A 23,011-nucleotide genomic window follows, 5' to 3' on the forward strand; every position below is an offset into this window, starting at 1 on the left:
CATTCTTGGATTTCTTTCCGCGCTTGTCACATTGGCAAGAACGTTTTCGATGGGCACGCAAAAATGCAGTGCGCGCGGTTTTCCTCCGTTGGATGGGCTCGTGACCTAAAATCGCGATGACCATTCTTCTCGATGGATTTAACATTTTGCAGAAAATCCGCAGTGCCAATTAAGCGAACCTTGAGATACTCGCAACCTTTTCACCGTGCGCGCGATAATTTATAATTATTCTTTTGGGCGTTAAAGAACTGCCCTCCTGTGTTACCTATTGGGCAAAACTCATGGGAATCGTGGTGAACAATTCGATTGTATAATATCGACATGACGAATGACTTTATTTATAGTCATCGCACGGAGTGATTTTTCGCCTGGGAGATAATATATTTATTTAAAATTGAGAAATTGGGAACACACTTGACGGCTGCACTTTGACGAGTGGCTCCAATTGGAAAAGAAATATATTTTCCTTTTCAATTATAAATAGACGCCGCGCAGAAAGTGTGGGGAGGAAATACTCCCACCCAGAGAGTGAGAGACACTCAATTGGGTGGATTTGTTGGAAAAGTCACTGCAAATTGCCACACATTGTCTCAACACACACCGCGCAATAGAAAAGGAAATTTCAGTGAAAATCTCCATCTACACTTCTCATTAGGTTTCTCTGACAATTTTTTTTTGTGCCATTCCGATTCATTGAATATTCCATTGTTTGCCCAGCGATCTCACATGGACCATTGCTCGTGAGGCGCATCTTATTTAACGTGCAATGTTTACCGGCCGCACAATGCCTCAACACTGCGGGATTTTCGATTTCACATTACACACTTTTTGACCCACTTTTTCACCCAATTAATATCACCTTACGCGATTCATACTGCGTCTTTCTTCCTCTTCCTAACATCACTCACAATTCCAGAACTTTGTGAGGATGTTGCTCAACGCCACGCAGCGACAGAGAGTGTCCAAAGGGGAAGATATTATGGTCAGAAGTGGTGTACAGCTTTGCGGAAGTGTTGGATTATTTCTAATTGCACTGCAAAAGCTTCTTTTCAACAAATTGAGACATTTTTCAACTTATTTCACGTAGGAAAATCGATTTTATTGCTTTTTTTTAGGTTATGTGATTGTTTTAAGACAGATTTTGGTGATTAAATAACCTACAAAATCATCAATTTTATGTTTAACCTGGGAATATTTCTATTTTTCTTAGCAGATTTAAGCATTTCTTATAGAAAAACCTTCATATTTGTTGTCTATTTTCTTAGTTATTTCTGCGGTTCGTGCATAAAAGTGGGAAATTGAACCTATTTAACTTGTAGAATCCTTGAGATATCCTGTGAAAAGATTAAAATTCTTGTTAAAATTAGTCCAAGATAGATTTTTCATCGGATTCATAACCTCACAATTTGATCAGAATGTTTTTAAGCATTTTTTGATTGTGATAAGTCAGAATTGAGTGTGAGAAACAGTTGAAAAGGTCTCAAAAGCGATCGAAAATGCCTTTAAATGCGTTCAGAAGTGTCTGAGGTGTTGAATATATTCTGCGTCGTGTACAGATTCAAGGCGTATTATCTCCCCCTTGCCGGAGAGTATCAATATTGCGGCATTCATCATGCCAATGATGAGTGTTTAGGCAATTCGGGCTGGAAGAACATGTCACCATATAAATAACCTTAATATGCCAATTAATTGCAACAAAGTACGAGGGCGAAAGAAATGTGTACTGTTTGAAATTCCTCTGGAACAGATGAGGCGGCCAACATGTCAGCATATTTCCGGAAATACCTTCTCTCCGCGATGTGGCACATTTCTGGCGCGCCTCGTGGGCTAAAATTAAATGGGACTCTGGCACGATCCGGGCAGCGTTGGAGTCCATCGGCACCACCAACGGCGCTCGCGAGAGTGTGGGATGACCCTGTCAAGGTTGCTGTTCACCTCCAGCACGACTGGCACTCTTGCAAATTGCTTGGTGGCGGATTTTTCACTTTTCCGGCTGCAATTTGCGGTGTCAACGCGTGGGCGACGGTGTCTTACTCCGTTGTGAAATCTCGCCATTTCTTCCACATGCCGCCCAAAGCCTCTTGATTAATGGTGCTTCGATTTATTCCACAGTGGAAAGCAAAGAGAGTCAATTGGACACTTCCAATGCACAGTTGACAATCCAATATGCACGCTGGGCAGCATAATTAATCGCCTGGAAATGCGTCTCAAGCGAAACGAAGATGGAAATGTCAGCGAATGATTTAAGAATGCGGGATTGTAAATATAATTACTAGTGAGAGCAATTTCACAGTATAATTGCTAATGTTTTACAAATATTTTATACCAAGTTTGCCAGTAAATGTTATTCTAAACTTTAAGTGTTCAACGGAAATCTTGGGAAGTAAAAGTGTTTCAAAACTTAAAATATTCCTTTTCCTATTCTTTGGATCTCCTTCGATTTTTACGTAGAAACAATCATAATAATCTTTTTCTAGGTTATGTTACGAATCAAGGACAGATTTAGTCAATAAATTCGCATTTTAGGACATCAATTCTTATGCTTAAGTCAGAGAAATCGCAATAAACAGTGCTATTTTACATCATTGATGCAAAGAAACACAGTAAATCACATTAAGAATAAACATAACCTCAAAAAAAGTCTTGTGGACTTTTAAAATGTTTATTTTGACTAATTTCTGCAGGATTTTAACTCTGAATAATCAATTTTAAGTTTAGTGGAAACTCATAAAAGAAGATTTTATTACCATGAAAGCTCCCAATTTTAGTCTTTTAAGATCTCTTAGTAATATTTTTGAGGTTATGGTCGGAAAGGACGCTGAAATTAGCGGTTTTTAGTGGATTTTTAGAGAAATATCTCATGGAATCTTAAGATATTTGGTATAATTTGCGAATTATTGTGGAAACAGTCTAGAAATTTCAAGTTCTGGAAGTGTTGTACAGATTAGAAGCTAATATTCTTCTCCTTGTGTTATTTTGAACTTTAGAACCAAAACAGGAGGCAAAAAATGTGTCTTCTAATGTTGTTTCTTTTAATTTCGTTTGTCAAAATATTGCTTGAATTGAATTACAGGAAATCATATCACTCTAGCAGAAATGACACAGACACACAACTATTATCTATCATCATGAGACAGAAGTAAGAACAACAGTAACTTCCTCGACAAAATGACAAAAAGACGAGAATCTCGTTGACTTTGCTGCGCATAATAATAAAATTATTCAATCACTCGATGGAGCAATTTGAGTCTCGTTGCTGGCTGAAATAATTGGTGGTCTGGAGAGAAGGCGGCCTAAAAACCTGAGAATTGCTCACCTTTCGGATTGAAGAAAAGATCCCGTATAAATTCCCTAATCACACCTCCAAAGAGTGTTGCGTGAAATTCTTGTTTGGCCAATTTCATGTGACTTTTTGTGCTCATTTTTCTCAGGCTCTGAGCAATGTAATGTTTCTCTCTCTGTGATGTTTTTGGGTCGCTTTTATTCTGTATAGGAAGTTGCCAATGTGAAGATGCATTTTCCCGCCAATTCAATGCTGTGTTGTTGCATTTGGAAATGCATATAATTTCATAATGCGCCTCTTGTGTGCCACGTGAAAATGCAATTTGAGACTGCTTGTGAGGGACTCTCGGAATCGCCTTGAAGTGTCACATGGTAGCGAATGCGAGATTGAGAGACGGGATAGTGGAATATTTATTATTTATTTTGTAGCAACAGACTGGCAAAATGCATCTATGCAAATAAGTGAACGTGAAATCTCTTTCTCAACTTTGTATTATTTTCCAATTGCAATGTGTGGAGTGTGTTTTAGAATATGGGAATCACTTCGTATACTTCTCACCCATCAAATTCAATTAATTTACTGGCAATTTGCTGGTGAATCGCGCCACCAATTGTATCTCAATTTTTCGCACACACAAATCGCGCGAGCGCCTTTTGGGAAAGGCGCGCAAATCTCTCGCTGTGCGCGCCAATTAAGCGCAATCGGGCTGCTGTGTGCGGTGGAAAGCCATCCGTACTCCAATTGTGGCCCCAGAAAAAGTGAGCGAAAAGCCAGAAGACTTCAACAGGTGGCACGGCGAGGAGCCCAAAAGCTCACGAAGTGCGGCCAATTTGCCGCGGCAAGTGGAAGTTTCTGAAGTGCGCGCAAAACCAACAATCATTAGGCCTCGATTGAGCATGATTTCACGTCTGAGATGAATCCCATTTAATCGACTCTCTGAACCCTGTTAACCTCCATAAACCGCAACAATCGCGCAGTGTTGGCTCACCCAAAACCGATGGCCAAGCGGCGTTAGAACACAGAAATTGCGTGATGGCTAATTGCCGAGGGAATCTGGAAGACTTCGCAGCCTCTCGAGCACGAATTGACGCAATTCATCGATTGTGAGTTTTATTTTTCATGCACCTCCGAGCCCATAAATACCGCAAATTCTATGTCGAGGCATTAGACTTCTCTTCGCTTTGTTCTCCACTTAATCTTGTGAATTGCTCGCACTTTTTTTTATGGCGATCCGAAGTGCTTTTATGAGATCAGCGTCGATTGGCGAATAACAGTGGCGGCGTGAAATCGGCATAAAATTAACCAAGAAACTGATAACACTTCGATTTAAAACTGCCTTTAAAAGCTCGATTAGTGAAATTTCAAATGAAGAGACTCTTTAAGGAAAATCTGGGTTAGAAATCGCTCTAATTGACACACAAATTAGCTTGGGAAAAAGGCACTATCGACAAATTGACTTGCTGAATTAGCATAAATTTGCACAAACTTTTACTCACACTTTTGCCTATCTTAAAGCCTCTTTTTTTTATCGCAAAAAAAACCATAACAAGATTCTTGAACAAAGCGCAGTTTATGTCGATCTTCGGGCAAATCATATCGGTTTCTAATAGCGTTCCCAAGAAGTCATAATATTTAATAGTTTTTCCTTCGCGCGTTTCCTTATTTCTGCATGGCATCATCGATATGATCATGTTGAGATCCAGTTCGACGAAATGATGTGTTTTCCATCCATGTGATTTAGATGGTGAATTTGCGATCGTTTTCATTTTCAACACCGTCTGAGGAAGAAGAAAAAAAGCAGTTTAAATGCCACGGAAGATTGATTCCAAAATGCGAAGAGAGAAAAAGTGACGAAATTGATCCAGGGAAGAGAGTGACTTTCATTTGTGCAAAAATCAACACTTTTAGAGGGACTTCTTGAGATCATGGAAATTCCCAGGCGATATATATATAGTTGAGGTGTTGTTTTCATTTGCTTGTTATATTCAAACACAGCATGAGAATCAGCATCGCGCTCTTCAAGACATTCCTCGAAGCGCGCCTCTTTTGAATCTCGCGCGCACTTTTGCAAAAGGAAAACAAGAATAATCACCACAAGAGACTTCTAAGGCACAGGGTTAGTCCTTTGTGTATATTTGTACAGAATGACAGCGAATCAGGGGATTACAAGACGTTCAAATTACGTTTCAATTTGAATTAAATTAAGTTTTTCATGGTTTTCAGTGTCACAAAGGACAATAAACGATAGAAAATATTTATTTATTACCTCTAAAAGCTTTAGAACATGAGAATCTTGAATTTCTCTGCTCAAAAAGTGTCAAGAAAAACACTCAAACTGATGCTTAACTATTCCACTGTTCGTGGTTTCGGGAAGAAAATCTAATTTCCTCAATTTTTCTCTGGAACAAAGACTGATCCGTATTTTTTATAGCGTTTTTGATTATTCCTGCAGAGTTTTTGATTCTTGTGTTCCTTGTTTTCTCAGATCAGGATAAAAGTTTAGCATTAATTATTTTCAAGTCGAAATTTTGATATCAATTACAACTCTTTGAGGCCATTTATCGCATTCAAAAGGTTGTCAATATTCTCTATTTGCTTATTTTAGCAACCCGGCTAGTATTTGAGTGTGTAATTGTACAAAAATATTGCAAAATTTCCAAAATATGACATGAAAAGCCGTTGAAATACAAAATTTATAACTTGCAATTCCCTCCAGCGAATGCATCTTCTCCCGAATCTCCATTAATTGCAAATTTTACGAAGAACCGTGTAAATTAGTGGCGAGTGTTTAGAGACGAAGAAAAGACCCACAGGTCAGTGGCCGCAATTTTATAATCTTCTATACTTCTTCTACCATCATCAACACTCTTTCCCGCCATTTATTCTCCTCTTGAGAATACACAATTGAACATCTTTCTCCGCGAGTGCTTGTGATGAAAATTATTGTGTTACTTCTTCAGAGTGCGTGATCGTGTAGAGACACAAGAGTCTCATCATGTTGCACAATTTGCCGATCGATGATCTTCCCATTGTGCCCTGAGATCTCTTTATTTTTCGGGGAAGAGCTGAGAAGTCCGGAGGTGCAAATTGTCGCGCACGAGCAATCCAATTTGACTCTCTGACATATTAAGAAATGTTATTGGGTTAATTCAATTCATAAGCGTCCACGAGAGAAAGAGAGAAAGAGCGACAATTTTGACAACCTGCGACTTTTGGCTTCATGGTGAAGTGAAATATAAAAAAGTACAGAAATGAAAATTGTGGGTTTTAGGCTCACCATGAGATCAAACGCGCACATTGACTTCTTCAGTGACCAAATGAGAGGAAATTCAATGGAGAGAAAAAATTCTTAGACATTTTCTAGGTCAGAGATTGCTGGACAAAAAAGAGCAATAAATTTGCACCACTACATCTCACCTTTGGATCTCTTCAGCTCTCGCAAAGTGTTAATGCCGCACTATTTTTTGTCCCTCCATCACACTCTCCGCATAGTAAATCCCAAGATTGTGAGCCAAAGAGGCTGCAAAACTTGCCAATAAGTTCAATTTAATTGCATTTATTGAGTATTTTGACGCTTCACGCTTTGAATGATTTCTCAAGGCATCCCAGGAAGATTTTTGAGCAGAAAAACTACACTTCTTTAATCTATTTTCACGAAATCAAGTGACGCCACTAAATCCTCTTAAGCGCACACATGTGTTAAATCCTCAGCTTCCTCTTAGGAAATACTAGAGCACACATGCGAAGTCTTAAGGCGTTTTTTGTCACTATGCGATCGATTTAACCGTTTTCCCCCAGCAATTCGTGTGAGGTAATCTTTCTAATTGGTGCCTTCCTTGGCGCAATTTTTCTTGCCCGCCTCGAGCTCATCTTTAATCATCCACGAGGATAAGTGATGATTAATTAATTGATTTGTCCAATTGGCACTCGCACACGCTGAGGGGTTGATCAGTTGCCAAAGCGCGGGCACGCGGCGATCGCTGAGCAATTCACTGTTAGACCATCATCATTGGGAGCGTCTTAAGCTGAGTCTCAAGACGTGCTATTTCCGCTACAGCGCAAGCAAATTCCCGAAATTCCCATAAATCTTTCTCAAACTCTCCAGAGACGCAGAATTTGCAAATTCTCTGGAATTCCTTCGGCAATTTCTCAGAGAATATTCACTTGGGAAAAATGGCTATAATTGCACTTTTCCCACTTGGTCAGATTTAATGTGAATACAAACAGAAGATTTCCGAGAAATCTCAACATTTGAGAGTGTCTGAGTTCATCGCCAAATTGGGATTTTTTGGCACAAATTCCAACGGCGAGAGAGAGCAATTAAATTGTTAACAAAAAGATCCACCTCTCATCAATACAGAGTGGGCAGGAAAAAAAGGCCCACCTAAAAGTAAGAGTCTTTTATGGCGATACTTAAAGACACTTGGTTAATTCATCATAAATCAAACGATCGCGAAAATAGACAAATTTTCGCGAGGGTTTTGCGAAAGGAGCTCTGCGAAATGTCAACAGAGACACGATGAAAAGGCGCAAGCGAAATGAAACTGTAATCATAATCAAGGGGGAGATAATACGGTCAGATGTGGTGTACATATAAAAAAGTGTTGCAATTTATGCAATATTTCATTCACAGCTTTGATTTTCTGTTAATTGTTTCACTCTCGGACATTAATTTTAATCCAATTCGTAATTTTGACATATTTTTTGAGGTTATGTGACAGATTTAAGGCTAAATAACATTTTAAAGTAGTAATTTTTGCGGCTAAATTGAAAGTATTTTCGCATTAGTGATAGAATTGAGTATTTTTACTCAATAAATGTTGTAATTTTTAACGAAGATGATGTTAAAATCAAACATAACCTCAAATTTATTAAAATAAACTGCCGCGATTTTGTGTTAGAAGGACAAAAGAACTTAAAAAATATGCTAAATTGCAATTTTAGCGTTTTAGAAAATGATAAAATATTGTATGAAATTGTGAATTTTACAGTTGTTAGTTAGATTTCGGTTAGATTTTAGTCAGATTCCAGTCATTAGTTAATTTGAGTCTTTTTATATGCAATTCATAAAGTCTGAAGTCCTGGAAAGTGTCAGGAAAGACAGATTTCAGCCACATTATCTTCCCCTTGATCACAATATTAGCGCTGAAATACCGCAAAATCATTAACCCTCTCGGGAAGGCCACTTGCAGTGAAAACAGCCTCTCGCGATCATCCACATCTTGTCGTGCCAAGTGTTTTCCTCTCTGTCTCTCTCTCTCTGCACGAAAACCATCATCGGAACACAGACAATTTTCGAGGAGCAAAAGCACTTTTTACTTTCTATGTGAGCAAGATCACTTAAGTGCTTACCGGTTGCCATCTCCCATGAAAGCAATTCTAATCGGCAATTTGGGCTGTTGCGGTGGAAAAAGTGCATCGGCAACGTGCCCGCGAGGCTGCCGTGTAATTTCCTCAGTGGCTGCCGGGCATTGGGATCCATCGCGAGCGCGGGAGAGCCGGACATGATCAAACACTTCCCCCATCATTCATCCCAGCTCGGCAAGGCGTCGTACATGAAAATATTTAAACTACCAATTATTTGCCATTATCGCGAATACCACAGCGCCACAGTTTAATCTCTTGGCGATTCAATTGATGAATAATTGATCTATCACTTTGCACCTCAACTGGAAAATCTCGCTGCCTCTCTCGCACTCCATCTATTTGACTTTTATTATTCGCTGCTACTCAACACCCAGCGAGAGATTTATTAAATTGCTCATGATGAGAAATTCACTCTCCACATCAATTTCGGCGCGACGACGTGAGATTTTCTGTGAAGTCGAGAGGATAAAAGTACATCCGAAAACATGAAAAGTCCTCATTCACAGCATTCATTTTCCCGACACTCGCCGTCCTATTTATAGTTCATGAGAATGAAGTTTTTTTTTTGCTTCTTTCTCTCGCCCAATTTCTTTGGCAAGAAATGCATGTGACAAGATGCATTAAGTGTTCTCACTGGAACAAGAGAGAGAGAAAGATCATTTTTGGGTCACTGAATTGCTTTCTTGAAGTATGAGAACGATCTCTTTTCCTGACTATTCAAAATTTTTGAACATTTCTCTGTTTTAGCGTGTTTCAGACAACAAAATCTCTAGTTTATGCTAATGAAGAATCATCATTCATATTTCAAGATGTAGAGGAAATCGGGGAAGATTAGGACAGAGCAAAAATTGAACAGAAATTATTCTTGCAACAATTGAAGAAAGTGAATTTTTCGTGAATTTTTCTCTGCTAAATTACAGAATTCAATGAAATTTCTTAAGATTTCCCTCCATTAGACAATCTATTGGCCCAAAAATGATGTTTTTCAGTTATTTGAAGACTTTCTTTATCATTTTTTTAAGAATAACTGAAGAATTGTAGCCCAAATTGCCCCAAAATGGGGCAGTTTTGTTACAAACTGTCGTGAAATAAAGCGTCTTTTTAAAGCTCATAACCAGAGAGATTTCATAGGCTGAATAGAATTTCCCTTCAACGTTTCATCTATGCGGAAAATGCCTCGAAAGACGATGCTAAAATTCTCGTACCAAACTTGCCTCTCTGTCCCCTAGACAAAATATTCTTTCCCGAATTAACCGAGCGCGTTGTCTCACGGAATTCCACATTTCGCTTGCAATGTGTGGTTCTTTCCTTGGCATTTTCGCATAATTAATTTAACCAAATTGATTACCCAACACCCTCTCAGGTGCCGATTTGCATCTCGGTGAGCATTTGTGTGGTCTGCGGTGGAAAAAGTCCCACGAATCTGAGCAAAAGTGAAAGAATTTCGAGGTGAATTTTTCAATTACGCCGCAGACAAAACTGCCGCTAATTAAATATTCCGCCAATACAATCAATATCCAATGAGGAGATGTTATCGAGTGAGTCCTCTTGTGCCCGCCGACTCGGAGGCTCTCCGTGGCCATTCAATTGCACGTTCTTTCACTTGAATTTTCCTCATGGCGAGTTTCAAGCGAGAGAGAGAGATTGCGAGGTTAATATTAGAAATTATGCGTCTCTTGTGCATTTGGTGGTTACTTTCTAAATGCTGTGTCTCAAAAGTGTGTACCAGCGAGGCCTTAAATCTCTCACTGATCGCCTTGTCATCATTTTCATCCACTCAATATTGTCTTTTCTCCTCAACGCGCTGAAATATGCGCTTGGCGCACCACAACAACCAATGCATAAATGTGGAAATTTAATTATTATTGACAGCAATTCACTGTCTAATTAATTAATACCTCGTGTTATTTCTTGTCACTGCATATTAATTCATTTTCAGACCACAGGAAATGTGCGCACGAACGCTGTGACACGGAAAGAAAAGACAGAATTTGTGTAAAATTTGCGCGCAAACCTTCAAAAGATTTTCATCGAATTTCATGGGCATTTTATCTGTTTATAAGGAGAAATTTCTCTGCAATTTGAGGTGACTCTTGAGACGTTTTTTCTTCTTGCCTGTCTTTCTTAGCCACCACAGATTTTCGTCTCGAATATCACACGAGTGGTTTTGGTGAGCAAAAAAGCGCAGGAGAAATGCGCGTCAGTGTTTGGGATTAATTGGGAGTTTCAGTTTGTGACCTTTCGGCGTATTTCAATGTCACTGTGGGCGTCAAGAGTGTGAGGTATTCCCAATTGCATCTTTTGAAAAATCTCACGTTTTCTCGTAGGTTCATCTTCACTCACAGCTAATTTGTTCTGCACGATTCGTGACCTTTGCTTCACCGCCATCCAGAAAGCCATTCATTAATGAGATGAATTTCTTTGACGAGAAGGAAAATGTTAACTTGTCAGCCTTCTTATCAGTCCAATTAAACACACAGCGGAAAAAATCCACTCCTTCCGCATTTCTCTGGGCAGCACGTCTAAGAAAAGGCTGTCAGGAAAAATGATCCCAGAATTACACTTTCCCAGTCAAAGCGTCTCAAATATCCATTCAAACTGAAAATGCAACCGCGCTGCGATCTTATTGTGCCATTTACTTTCAACCACGCGGAGTCGCAGAAGAAAGTACGAGAGGCTTTATCTGCGCCGAGACATTCCAAGTGTGCCCTATTGAAATGAAAAACTTTGCCATTTGGCACCACTCCCGCGTCAAACTCGTGAATAGCCTCAAGTGCATCTTTCTCCGCGATCATCATTCTCCTCAGCGCGCGAGCGCAAGCTGCAAGTCAGAGAAGTCACTCCATAAGGCATCAGATGATCGCCAAGGCGGGAAAGCTCCAGATGAGCAGGAATTCACTCGTATTCCGGCGGGAATTTGTCAAATCATCAACCAAAGTCTCTTCAGAGTATCATTTGGGAAGATGTTTGATCAAGCTAAGGATAATTGATCTGTTAAAAGTCACTTTGGTCAGTAAGAAATGCAGTTTAGCCAGTAAAATATCAATTTGGTAAATAAAAAATTAGTTCAGCCAGTAAAAATTGTCGTAAAGTAAATATTTTTACAGTTTCGTCAGTAAAAAATGCAATTTGGTCAGTAAAAAAATTCTTTTTGTTCAGTAAAATAATAATTTGGCCAGTAAAAAATTAGTTTGATGAGTAAAAAAATTGTTGTAAAAATAGAAGATTTTACAGTTCGGTCAGTAAAATGAATCAGTTTGGTCAGTTTTCCAAAAATACATTTTTCCAGTATTTTTTCTCCTTGGCCAGTAAAAATACTGACAAAATCTATTCTTCAAAAACTGATCAATTAAATTATTTACTCACCAAACTAATTTTTTTTACTGTACAAACATATTTTTCTTACTGACCGAAAGATTTGTGTCGTTTGATAACGTTTGCCAACCTTCACGGTCATTATCAGCCTCATTTTGTCGTTTGGGAAAGAACAATGAAGCATTTTGGGAATAAATTTCGTGGTCAACGCGGAACTGATAGTGTTTAAATTTCAAATTCAAGGAATAACGGCCACGATGTTTTGTCATGTTAGAGTCATTTAGCATATATTTCACCTCTAATTTTCACCTCGAACAATATTCTTCGCCCAAAACACATCCATTGTGATTCAAATGATCAGCTTTATTGTTCGACATTTTAGGCTCATTGTTGGGATTTTTCTGAAAGAGTGAAAGAGTGGCAGTTTTTTTTCCATGCTACGCCACCAGAATCAGCATGAAATTGGACAATTGTTCAATGAACAAAAAGAGAGAAATATTAGCGGTGGAAATGAGGTAATAATATTAAAAGGCATTTCTGCCTCTCTCAAAAACCAACGACTTTTATATAATATTTCCTCAAGTTTTATCGACTCGGACGGTGGCGTCGCAATAAATATTCATTTCTTGTGATCTCATTGCATTTCCACGTGGTTGTAAAGCGTTGATTGTCTTCATGCGCATCTGCCCAGGGGGAAATTTAACAGCGGAAATCGTCGCAAAAGTGCGGCATTTTGGGGCCCAGGGCGAGAACACTTCCACGCCACACTGTACACCGCGTGCAATCACAACAAAGGCTGCACTGTTTTGTGGGTGCATTGTGGAATTTGGAGCACTAATTAGTGGCCCAAAATGTGGGTCGAGTTGGATTTGAATGGTGAATTTATGCACCAACAAGGAATTTCTTCTCACAGGAAAATTTTCACAGTATAAAAGCGAAGGAAAAAAAGAGAGCTTTAATTAGAAGAATTCTTCTGGTGGCTCAACAACTGTTGCGATTGACTCTCTGTGTGGCTGTGGAAATTAATGATCAATTGTTTCCATCATTTATGCTGCAAACAGAGTGTTTTGCCGCCCAAATCAATGCCTCCAATGCAGGAGGTTTGCTCGCGGTTGGCAAAAAAGATCCCAGCAACGTCGTGACGGTGAAATCTGGTCGTGTTGGAGTCCGTGTTTATCTGTTGCCGTTTGAGACCCCATAAAAGCCCCTCAGAGACGAAAGTGGCGAGAAGATTGCCGGGCAAAAATGCCGCTCTTTTGTACAATATTAAAATTACTGAACTTTAAGCGATTGGTACGTGCTTTATTGTCTCATCTCTGATGAATTCCATGCAGCAGCATTTCTCTCTCTCTCTCCCATAAAGACAAATTTCACTCCCGCGCGCGACTCTTGAGAAACTCACAAGACTCGTGCTTTGCCGTGATAAATTTCATGTCCCATAGAATCGTATATATATAATTTTCTATTGCCAAATATTGAAATGCTTTCTCAAGCACAAAATTTGATGGTTAAATCGGTTTGTTTGGTGACTTTTTTTTTCACAATGCGCTTTCGCATTGGCGAAATTTCCCCGATTCTTGACAAATGCCGAGAGTTTATCAACTCTCCGTCTTGTTTCGTGTGTCACAATAAATTGCGAAAAATTTATTGAATCCACAGAGCCCTCAATAATCCGGATCGTGTGAACTTCAGCCCAGAATTATGATCATTACCATATAGTTTTCCCGAGCGCGAAAGTGTGCGCTTATCTTCGGACAGTGAAATATTGCTTATGGATCAATATTTATTTGAAAATGCGCGTGAGATGATTGATTTCCGATGATGAATCATATGGAGTTTAGTGTTTCACTCATTTATCACGTCTCACACGCCAAATATTTGACAAAAATCTTTTCGCTTTCGTCCACGTGAAATCGTGCATTGAGAATCTTCCGATCAAAATGCGAGGAGTGGAAAAAAAAGAGTTTCTCTCCCAACATAGAAGATGTTAATTTCCGAAGCATCTCTTCTTCAAAGCCATCCGCAAGAGGAGTGTGATCAGTGATTGTGACGCCACAGAGTCCCTGGCATCGGCTGCGTTCCCACACTCTCCCAAGCCATCCGCGGACAGTGGGATTCTCACCGGCCATTTGGCTGCGGGGTGTTAAACCGCAGACTCTTTCCAAATGGGCTCCAATTCGCACACGAAGCCAATTAATCTTGCCCGCCGCGGAAAGTCCAGAGAGTGGCGCGCTTTGTGGGGCTCGCGCCAGACTGTTCACACGATTCTGCACAATGGCGTATAAATAAATCAATGAAAAATGAGTGGATCACTTGCACTCGCGCTCAGAAAGTGTTGTTATGTGTGCCAATTTGGCCGCCGTGACAGCAGATTTGCAAATGCGACCAACTTTCATCCGTGTCGCGAATGATAACAGCCGCTTTATTGCCATTTCATAATTCAATTGCGCCCCAACGCAGACAAGGGGGAGACAATATGGTTAGAAGTTGTGTACAAATCACAGGAAGTGTTGCAATTTATGCAATATTTGGGTTCACAGCTTTGATTTTCTGTTGATTATTTTACTTTTGGACATTAATATTAATCCAATTCGTGATTTTGACATATTTTTTGAGGTTATGTGACTGATTTAAGACAAAATAACTTCTTAAAATACAAATTCTTGTACCTAAATTGAAATTATTTTCACTTTATTGGTAGAATTGCGTATTTTAACTCATTTAAAATCGTAATTTCAAAGAAACAATACTAAAATGAAACATAACCTAAGTTTTTTAATAGATTGTTGCGTATTGCGTTTGAAGAAACAAATGAACTTTAAAAATGCGCTAAAGTGCAATTTTAACGGAAGAAAATCATAAAATATTGTATAAAAAAGTGAGTTTTCAACTTATCAGTTAGATTTCAGTTAGATTATGGTCAAATTTTAGTCATACTCCAGTTATAAGTTGATTCTAGTCTGTTTTATAAACAATCCATGAAGTCTCAAGTCCTGGAAAGTGTCAGAAAGTGGTGTACAGACTCTAGCCATATAATCTTCCCCTTGAGCTCAGACTCTGTGACGAATTTGCGCTGCACTGCAACTCAATGATACGCGATTAAGAGTGTCTGACACTGAAGAACAAGAGAAGTGCAGCGAAGCGATCATAATAGGGCTTGGAAAACCATCAATTTCATTCCGAATTCTCTTCAATTTGCATATCAGCGAGTGAACGAGCAAGTTTTCCTCATGAATGTCTTTCCAAAAGTTTGCCAAATTCGAAAGAACTTCCGCCTCTTCTGGGTCACTTTAGTGACTTTTATTTGTATGATCTCAAAAATTCTTATACTCTCAAATAAATAACGGGCAAATTTCCGCCCAATTCATTCGCATTTTCTTTCAGGTCAAAGTGAATGTCTGCCGAAAATTGAATTCACCTCTTAAAATCCATCTTCAATGCAATTGACAGTTAATTGGTGTCCCATTGAGTGTCTTTCGGGCATGACTTAATCATCTTCACTGCGAAGGCATTGAAGCATTTCGTGGGAAGGAGTTAATTTCTCTGTAATTTGTAAACACTTTATGATGCTGATGATCATGATCTTGAAAAGCTGAAGATCAGTATTTGCTTTACCCAATAAAATGTTTATCTGATGATTATCATATTCATGAAGTGTCTCTCGACATTTTATCCATGGCGACATTCAACTTGATGGAGTGTTTCAACAGAAGTTTTGCAATTTTCAGCACTCCGTGAAACACTTCGTCTGATCTGTTTGCATTACTGGGGACTTGTGCAAATAGCCGAAATATAAATTAACCGTCAAAGAGATGATATCACAAATGGGTTTTTTTTTCTGCCTCACCTTCACCAGGGGAGTGAGAAAAAATTATTAACACACCTGAGTTTATATACTATTTGAATTCCTTTTTGAGCGCAACGCTAAGCAAATAGGAGAGAATCTTCAATATGCCTTGGCAAAACAGCGCGCGTGAAAAAGAGGAATTTTTTCCCTCCTCAACCGTCATTATCGCAAATGGGATATTTTGAAATGAGCGGGGAAATATTGGAAATGATGATACTCATTTAATAACAGCAATACAACAAAGCCTTAATATCTTCTTCAAATGCAATGCCGAAATGCGTAGATTTTTTCTCACCAACTTCTTTTTTCGGTGTCAAATTGCAGAATCGCATGAGGAGAGCAGCCAATTGGTGCCACTCGTGGAGAATGTGACGACAGAGGAGTTGGCTATTTGTGCGAAGACAAGACGATCTTTAAGTGCGTTCTCTAATTAACCTTTAGCGTCAACGCAATTGACATAATGGGAACAAAATCACCGGGAACGCCGCAGAGATGCCGCCTCATCCTCAACCAGTGTCTGGCCATTCAACTGAGCCGTCCCGGAAATACACCAGAGGACTTTTGGATGTACGACTCGGGCTACATGATATTCCAGGTGAGTCCCGCGGGGCGCGCGCATCTCGGCGTGAAATTAACTGCCGCCGCGACGCATTTTAAGAAAATTTATGATCGACAAGTGGCTCGTGCTCCGGCTGTGGTCTTGTTTTTGGCGGGAACTTACACAATGCCCAGAATGCAGCAAAGCCATAAAGTTGTGAGTCTTTTTTGTTGCTGATCCACATCATTGCTTCGGGTGGCAATTTCGACAAATCCCCGTCTATGAAGCGCGCACACACACTGCGACAGCGCACAATTTCCCTCGATTCTGCATGCAGAATCTCACCCCGAGCAAAATTTGTTTTATGAGATTAAACGCCCAAGATGCGCGCGGAATCTCTGGATGGGCGCCAAGTCCTCAATGTATGTTGAAATGCACACTGTGGAATTTTTCTTGCACTGCATTTCCCATCTTTGTTCGGTTTTCTCTCTCTGACTCTATTTGGTATGAAAACACCCACAATTCAAGGATATTTATCGTTTTGGTCCTGCGGAGAGAGAGAGGAAAAATAGAGTGCACAATTTATGGAGTCACAGGGAAAACTCACCAAACAATCTATCACCGCACTTGGGATTTTCCCATTACGATGAAATTCACCGTCTTCGCCTTGGGCACATCAAATCAATACAAATGATGAGAACTGCTCACGAGAGGGGTTTCCTTCCCCAAGTCATTCGCGCCATCTGCTCTGTTTATTCTGGAGATGCAGCAAAGATACTGTGTCAAAACTACATTGGAACGTTCTTACATCCTTAATATTGCAACAAGGGACAGATATTACGGTTGGAAGTGGTGTACAACTTCACGGAAGTGTTGAGGAATTAGAAATGGTGAAATATATCGAATATTTGCACTGCAAAACGTTCTATTTCAACAATTTCGAGCATTATCTACATAATTCTTTCTGGAAAAATTAATTATATTGCTTTTTCTAGGTTATGTGATTGATTAAAAACTCCTCTAAATCATGAAAATTGTATTTTATCTAGAATTATTTCTCTTTATCTTGGCAAAGTTGAGCTTTTCATGTTTAAAATAACTTCATATTGATTGAGAAGAAGCTTGAAAGTCAATCATAACCTCAAAAATTGTGTTTTAGTCTAGAAAATTGTCTTTTTGCTTAGTTTCTTCCGCAGTTTGTGCTTAAAAGTCGCAAATTTAACGTCATTATCTTGTAGAAACATTGTGTTTCTCGCTATATTCCCTAATTTTCTGGTGTAAAAAGGTCCAAATTCAGCGAAGAAAGAATTTTAAGCCGCATTCATAACCTCACAATTTGATCAAAAAAAAATTTCTAAGGGTTTAAAGAACTGAAACTTCTTGAGACGGAAAACCCTGGATTAGATTTGTGATAAGATAGATTTTCGTATAGAAAACATTTGAAGAAGTGTAAGAAATGTCTTCAAATACATTTAGAAGTGTCTGAAAGTGGTGTACAGATGTGAGACATATTATCTGCCCCTTGTATTGAGACAGTCTCGAGTGCAAAAGGAAAACAAGCAGAGTTTTGTGGGAAAAATAAACGCATATTTCACCCAGAGAACAGGAAAAGATAGTAATTTTCACGTTTCAGGAATTTATTGTTTGGAAATTCATTATGTTCACAATTTTTCACAGCGAAATCAGGCCAAATGCAGTTGACTATATTGTGATAATCCTTCTCGTTTCCTGCAAAAGGCAAACACTCGAGAGTGCAGACACTCGAAAAACACTCCAAAGGCGTCAGGAAGTGTGCAGTTGTGATGAAATTTCAGGTCCAGATGATGGATTCTGTGTTGAGAGTGGCGGAATGATTAGGGGAGAGATTCTGGATGCAATTAGTTTGGAGTTTTCTGCACAAATAAGGCGTCTCAGTAGAGTATTTATGGAGAAATTAAATTAACAACATTGTCAGGCGATTTTCCCTCTTCTGCAGAGGGTGGAAAAATTGCCTGGAATTCCCAGTGTGTTCATCTGTACTGGGTAATTCCTTCGTCGTTGCCACAGCATCGAATTCCCCTCTGATTTATTGATTTCGTCTGCCCTTCACAGTGTGTCTTTCCAACCCTCCCGTCGGTGCGCCGGAAGGGCAAATGGCAGTTTGTGAGGGTGAAGCCGGGCCGTGTTCATGAATTGAAATTATAAATTTTCCAATTAATTCCAGAACTTCCTCGCTGCGAATGCCCAATGCTGGTGGAATGGGCCTCTGACTGCTGCCACGCGGGCGCTCAAGTACGTCGGACACGTCTCTCCCGGAATCCTGCTCGTGACTGCGGAACCGTGTGCCTTGGAGGTGAGTTCTGCCCTCCTGCGTGCTTCTCCCCAATGCATTTTCTTACCTATCTGGACTGAGAGAGAGAGAGAACTTTCCAACTCTTGATTTGTTTATTACGGCCCAGAGATGAACGCCCACGATAAGTCCAGACGGAGTTATATGGCGAGATTCTTTGGCTATTTGCATACACGTCTTGGTGGGGGACTCTCTCTAGATCATGTCTCTAAAGTCAATTTTTCCTAATGGAAATCCAATTTGCCCTCCATTCACTCGGGCGCACCACAATAGCTGTGATTTCCGAAGTAATCACACACATCTCAGACCTGTCGATTGAGTTAACAAGATACCATCAATTCATAAGCCAATCCACTAATGACCGGTGAGCTGATTTTGACCGGAGACTTCCTCACACTTTCCGAACACTGCCCGATGCAAAAAAGCTCCTCTAATGTGCATCAATCAAAGTCAATTATCGAATTGACTAAACAAATTTCGAAGAAAGACTGTGAAATCTCTTACATTGCATCACGCCCGCCCCGAAAAATCCGCACACAGAACACTTGCGTCTAAGCATTTCGAAAGTATACTTTCATTTCCAAAACCCCCAGCAAAAGTGCATTTCTCGAATCGGTGAAAATTGTATGAGAGATCTTATGAAATCCCTTATCGTATTTGCTCAAGAGCGCCACATTCAATTTACTCTCCCCACAATTATAAATTGTATACCAGTCAGAGACATGCAATCATTAATCTTAGAATTGGAGTGCGCCTCTTTTTTCCCTCCCCAACAAATACATCTAATTCATTGGTATTCAATTAAAGCTGCAGAAATTCGCGGTAATAAATTTATTAATTAACGATCCGCCTTCAAAGTATTATTTACGTTAAGACTCAATCAACGTTAAATGATTCAAAATAAATTCAAATTGCGCATTTCCTGCTGCGCATAAATTGGATGTGTTTAGTGCTTTTGCAATTGCAGATCATTATCTGCGAGATCATGCAGTGCAATTGCACAAATTGCACTGAAATTCCCTGTGACAGTTTCACTTCAATAATTAGATTTGCCCAGTTTGAAGCCCCTCGACATTCTCATTAATATTTATATGAGTCGTAAGATCGTGTGCTGAATTTTTGACACGGAATCTCCTTGACTGATTTTCACAATTAGCAGTTAAAGTCCATCCTTCGGGCTTTTAATTTAGCTGTAAACAATTCCCCGTGAATATTGAATCACAAGTGTGATTTGGAATGCAAAAATACGGGCAAAACGAGATTCGGCATGTAAAATAGTAAAATAGTGGTTCGAGAGGTGTTTGTCTTTGTCAGTTCCTTAATTCTCTGACCTTTTCCAGCTTGACATCTCATTACTTCCTTCGTCTTTCAGGTGTTGCGCGGCGCTTACGCCAGGAGTGTCTTGAAACCACCCCCAACTTACATCATCAGCTCAGTCGGTGAGTGTGCGGCAATTTAATTTATTCACCCCCTCTTTGGCCTCCCAAATCCTCCCTCGACCCCGTCAAATGTCACGCTGGTGGAGCAGAACAGACACTCTAAAGTGATGGAAATTGCAAGTGATTTCAATTGACATTTTGAGCTGAACAAACGAAGGATTAGAATGATTGGAATGCTTTCATGTTTTCCTTATTGCTTGTTAAGCTGCACATATTTAAAGTCCTTATTCACTGGGAAATTTATTCCAATTCCATTGTCCATGAGATAATAGCGCAATAAAAGATCATTTCTGATGGATTTTATGAAAATCTATTAAAAGTAACACTGATATTTCTCATGTAAAATATTCCTTGTTTGTTCACGATTTGAGACCATTCATTTTATGATTATTCAATCTTTTATTAATATTCCCTGATTGTTATTTAAATTATATATTTTGGCAAAAAAGAGAGAGAAAAAGTCACAAATTTACCACAAACTGGATTCAAATTAATACAATCGGAACTTATTCATGGCTTTTAAGCTTGATAAACTGATCAGCTGATCGTGATTTCGGTCTTTTTGTACACGAAAACATCACTCTAGCCTTCAAGTTTCCTTCTCTCCTTGCCAGGATCACGTCAGGAAGTCGAAAAGTGTGAAAATGCGTGAGAAGAGAAAGAAATCAAGCAAAAATGGGATATTATTAGCGTCCCCCACGCCGACTTTGCTGCCCTCTAGTGTCCATATGTAGAGAAAATCATCAAATATTTAAATTTTAATGAAATATTCTGAAAATATTGAAATATAATTTGATTTATTTCAATATTTTGCTTGAAAATATTCAAATTTTAATTATTTTGCAATTTTACTTGAAAAATAATCAATTTTTTGGATCTTTTTCAATCCATATTTCAATTATTTGACTTTTTTCTCATACAAAGTAATAAATCAGTAGTTATATATTTAATTGAGACAGTCAAGATTCCCCAAAAATCGCCTTGTGTCTTGCTCTTTGTATTTTCCTAATGGCACATTGAAAATCTGGGAAATCTCATGAAAATCGCAAGTTTTCTGACGCACAGCTGCTCTGGCAGAATGCACAATCACATGATTTTGAAGGAGAATGAAGAAGTGCATTCGTCCCAAAAGGTTTTATCATTGCATGCAATGGAAGATTGTGGGAATTGGCAAATGCCTTGCATTTCTTTTTCACCTTCGCTGATCTCTTGCACAACGGCACCTTTTTGTTCACCTCCCCCATTGTTGTGATGTGATCTTCATCGGGGTCTCGTGCGATCATTTTTCGATTTCCCAATTTAACGCCGTGCGACTTTGGCTTTCTGCGTGAATCCACTTTCCAGATCAGCCGCAGCCAGTTTCCAATTCGCACATTGCGCTGGCTTTCCTTTGCCGGGGCGCCTCAATAAAGGTCTAAATTTGATTGAGCTGAAAATGTGTGTTTGTTGGGCAGACAATAGGAAATGCTCAAATTCACATGAGTTTCTATATATAGACGCGATGTATTGAGGCCCTCAAATGAGGGAATTCTCACGGGATCCCGCGTGAGGAGATTGCAATTCGCCATTGTTTGCCACCACGTGGTGGCTTTGCCCTCCTCCCACAATTGTGGCATTTCGCTGGGTAACTGTTGAAATCATTGTTGAAATGTTGACAATTTTGCTGGGGCGGGAAGAGAGCAATAAACAAATACATTCGCTTGAAACAAATCGACACTTTTTCACACATTTCGCCATCATTAAAGCTATGATATTGAATTTTCGCTGTGAGAATATCATTCGCGCGAGTGGATGGATTTTTGAGAGGTGCTGTTGTTGCTGCTCTTGATGGGCAAATTGAGGAGCAGAGCATTGAGAGATTTGCTGTGAAAATTGCCTTGGATATGGGTTAATGTGCAGCAATTGCTTGATGGGTAATTTTCATGCTGGGAAATTGGATCATGCCACGAGCGATCTTCCGATTTTCTATATATTATGATCAGCGTGTAATATTTTCAATGGCACAGAAACAATGGGGAATTAATTTCAATGATTTCATCCGGCGATTTTGCTTAATCTTTGACGGAATATCACCGGCATTTGTTTAATTAGTGATGCGCCTCAATGAAGGAAAATCTTCACACTCAGATTTATTGAGTGAGAAATTCACTCTATGATCGTTATCAGATTGGAAATGTTTTTTTCGAAATACACAAAGAGTAGTAAAAGTTTTGCGGGATTAATTAACAGGCATTTTGCTGGAGTGATTGTGAAAAGGAAAAGTAATAAAATTATTTACGATTGTTGGTTTCTTGAGATTTTTTTCTTTCTTTCGTTTTAATCCCTAACAAGACGCAAGGTCATGATCACATGTCGGCAAAACTATAGCTTCGCCTTGGATCGTCTTATTATCATCTTCTTTTTTATTCATGCTAATCGGGAAATATCACGCTTGGTTTTTCATAATTCACACCACTCAATCTTCAGAGAAAGATTGCAATCTCTCACGGCTCATCGTGCAAGATCACTCGCGCGATGATCTTGCGCGATATCTGCAATTCCGTGTGATTGCAAATGATGGATGTAAATCTCTGCTTTTCAGCCTCCTTGGCTACAAATCACAGACTTTTGTTGAGCATGTTGACACCGTGAAAGACCCGCAAAGTTCCGTGTTTCATAAGCACGCATCAATGAGGTTGTATTTCCCCGCGCTTCGCGCATCAGCAGCATCATCGGTGTTTTTACTCTGCGCCCAAACAATGGACCAGATGAAGTCTTGCGTGAATGAAATGCTCTCCTCCGTGGAGCGCGTAAATGTCTTCCAGAGAGCGACACTCGATTGCCATTCTGCAGAATGGTCGCCACTTTAGCGGCCAATGAGGAAGACACACACACACTTTTGTGCCAAATCGCC

The 23,011-nt window shown here is 39.4% G+C and overlaps 1 protein-coding gene across 1 annotated transcript in view; it reads left to right on the forward strand.

Moving 5' to 3' along the window:
- Positions 1-23,011, forward strand: part of LOC132260617 (uncharacterized) — a 44,462-nt gene that overhangs the window by 11,403 nt on the left and 10,048 nt on the right. The window contains exons 3-5 of the mRNA XM_059758859.1: positions 16,137-16,407; positions 18,554-18,682; positions 20,052-20,118. Of these exons, the coding sequence (XP_059614842.1) occupies positions 16,273-16,407; positions 18,554-18,682; positions 20,052-20,118 (331 nt within the window). The 5' untranslated portion in view covers positions 16,137-16,272. The remainder of the gene's footprint in view (positions 1-16,136; positions 16,408-18,553; positions 18,683-20,051; positions 20,119-23,011) is intronic.

This window comes from Phlebotomus argentipes, unplaced genomic scaffold (genome assembly GCF_947086385.1).
Source record: "Phlebotomus argentipes unplaced genomic scaffold, Phlebotomus argentipes genome assembly scaffold_18, whole genome shotgun sequence".
In the NCBI taxonomy this organism is placed as follows: domain Eukaryota; kingdom Metazoa; phylum Arthropoda; class Insecta; order Diptera; family Psychodidae; genus Phlebotomus; species Phlebotomus argentipes.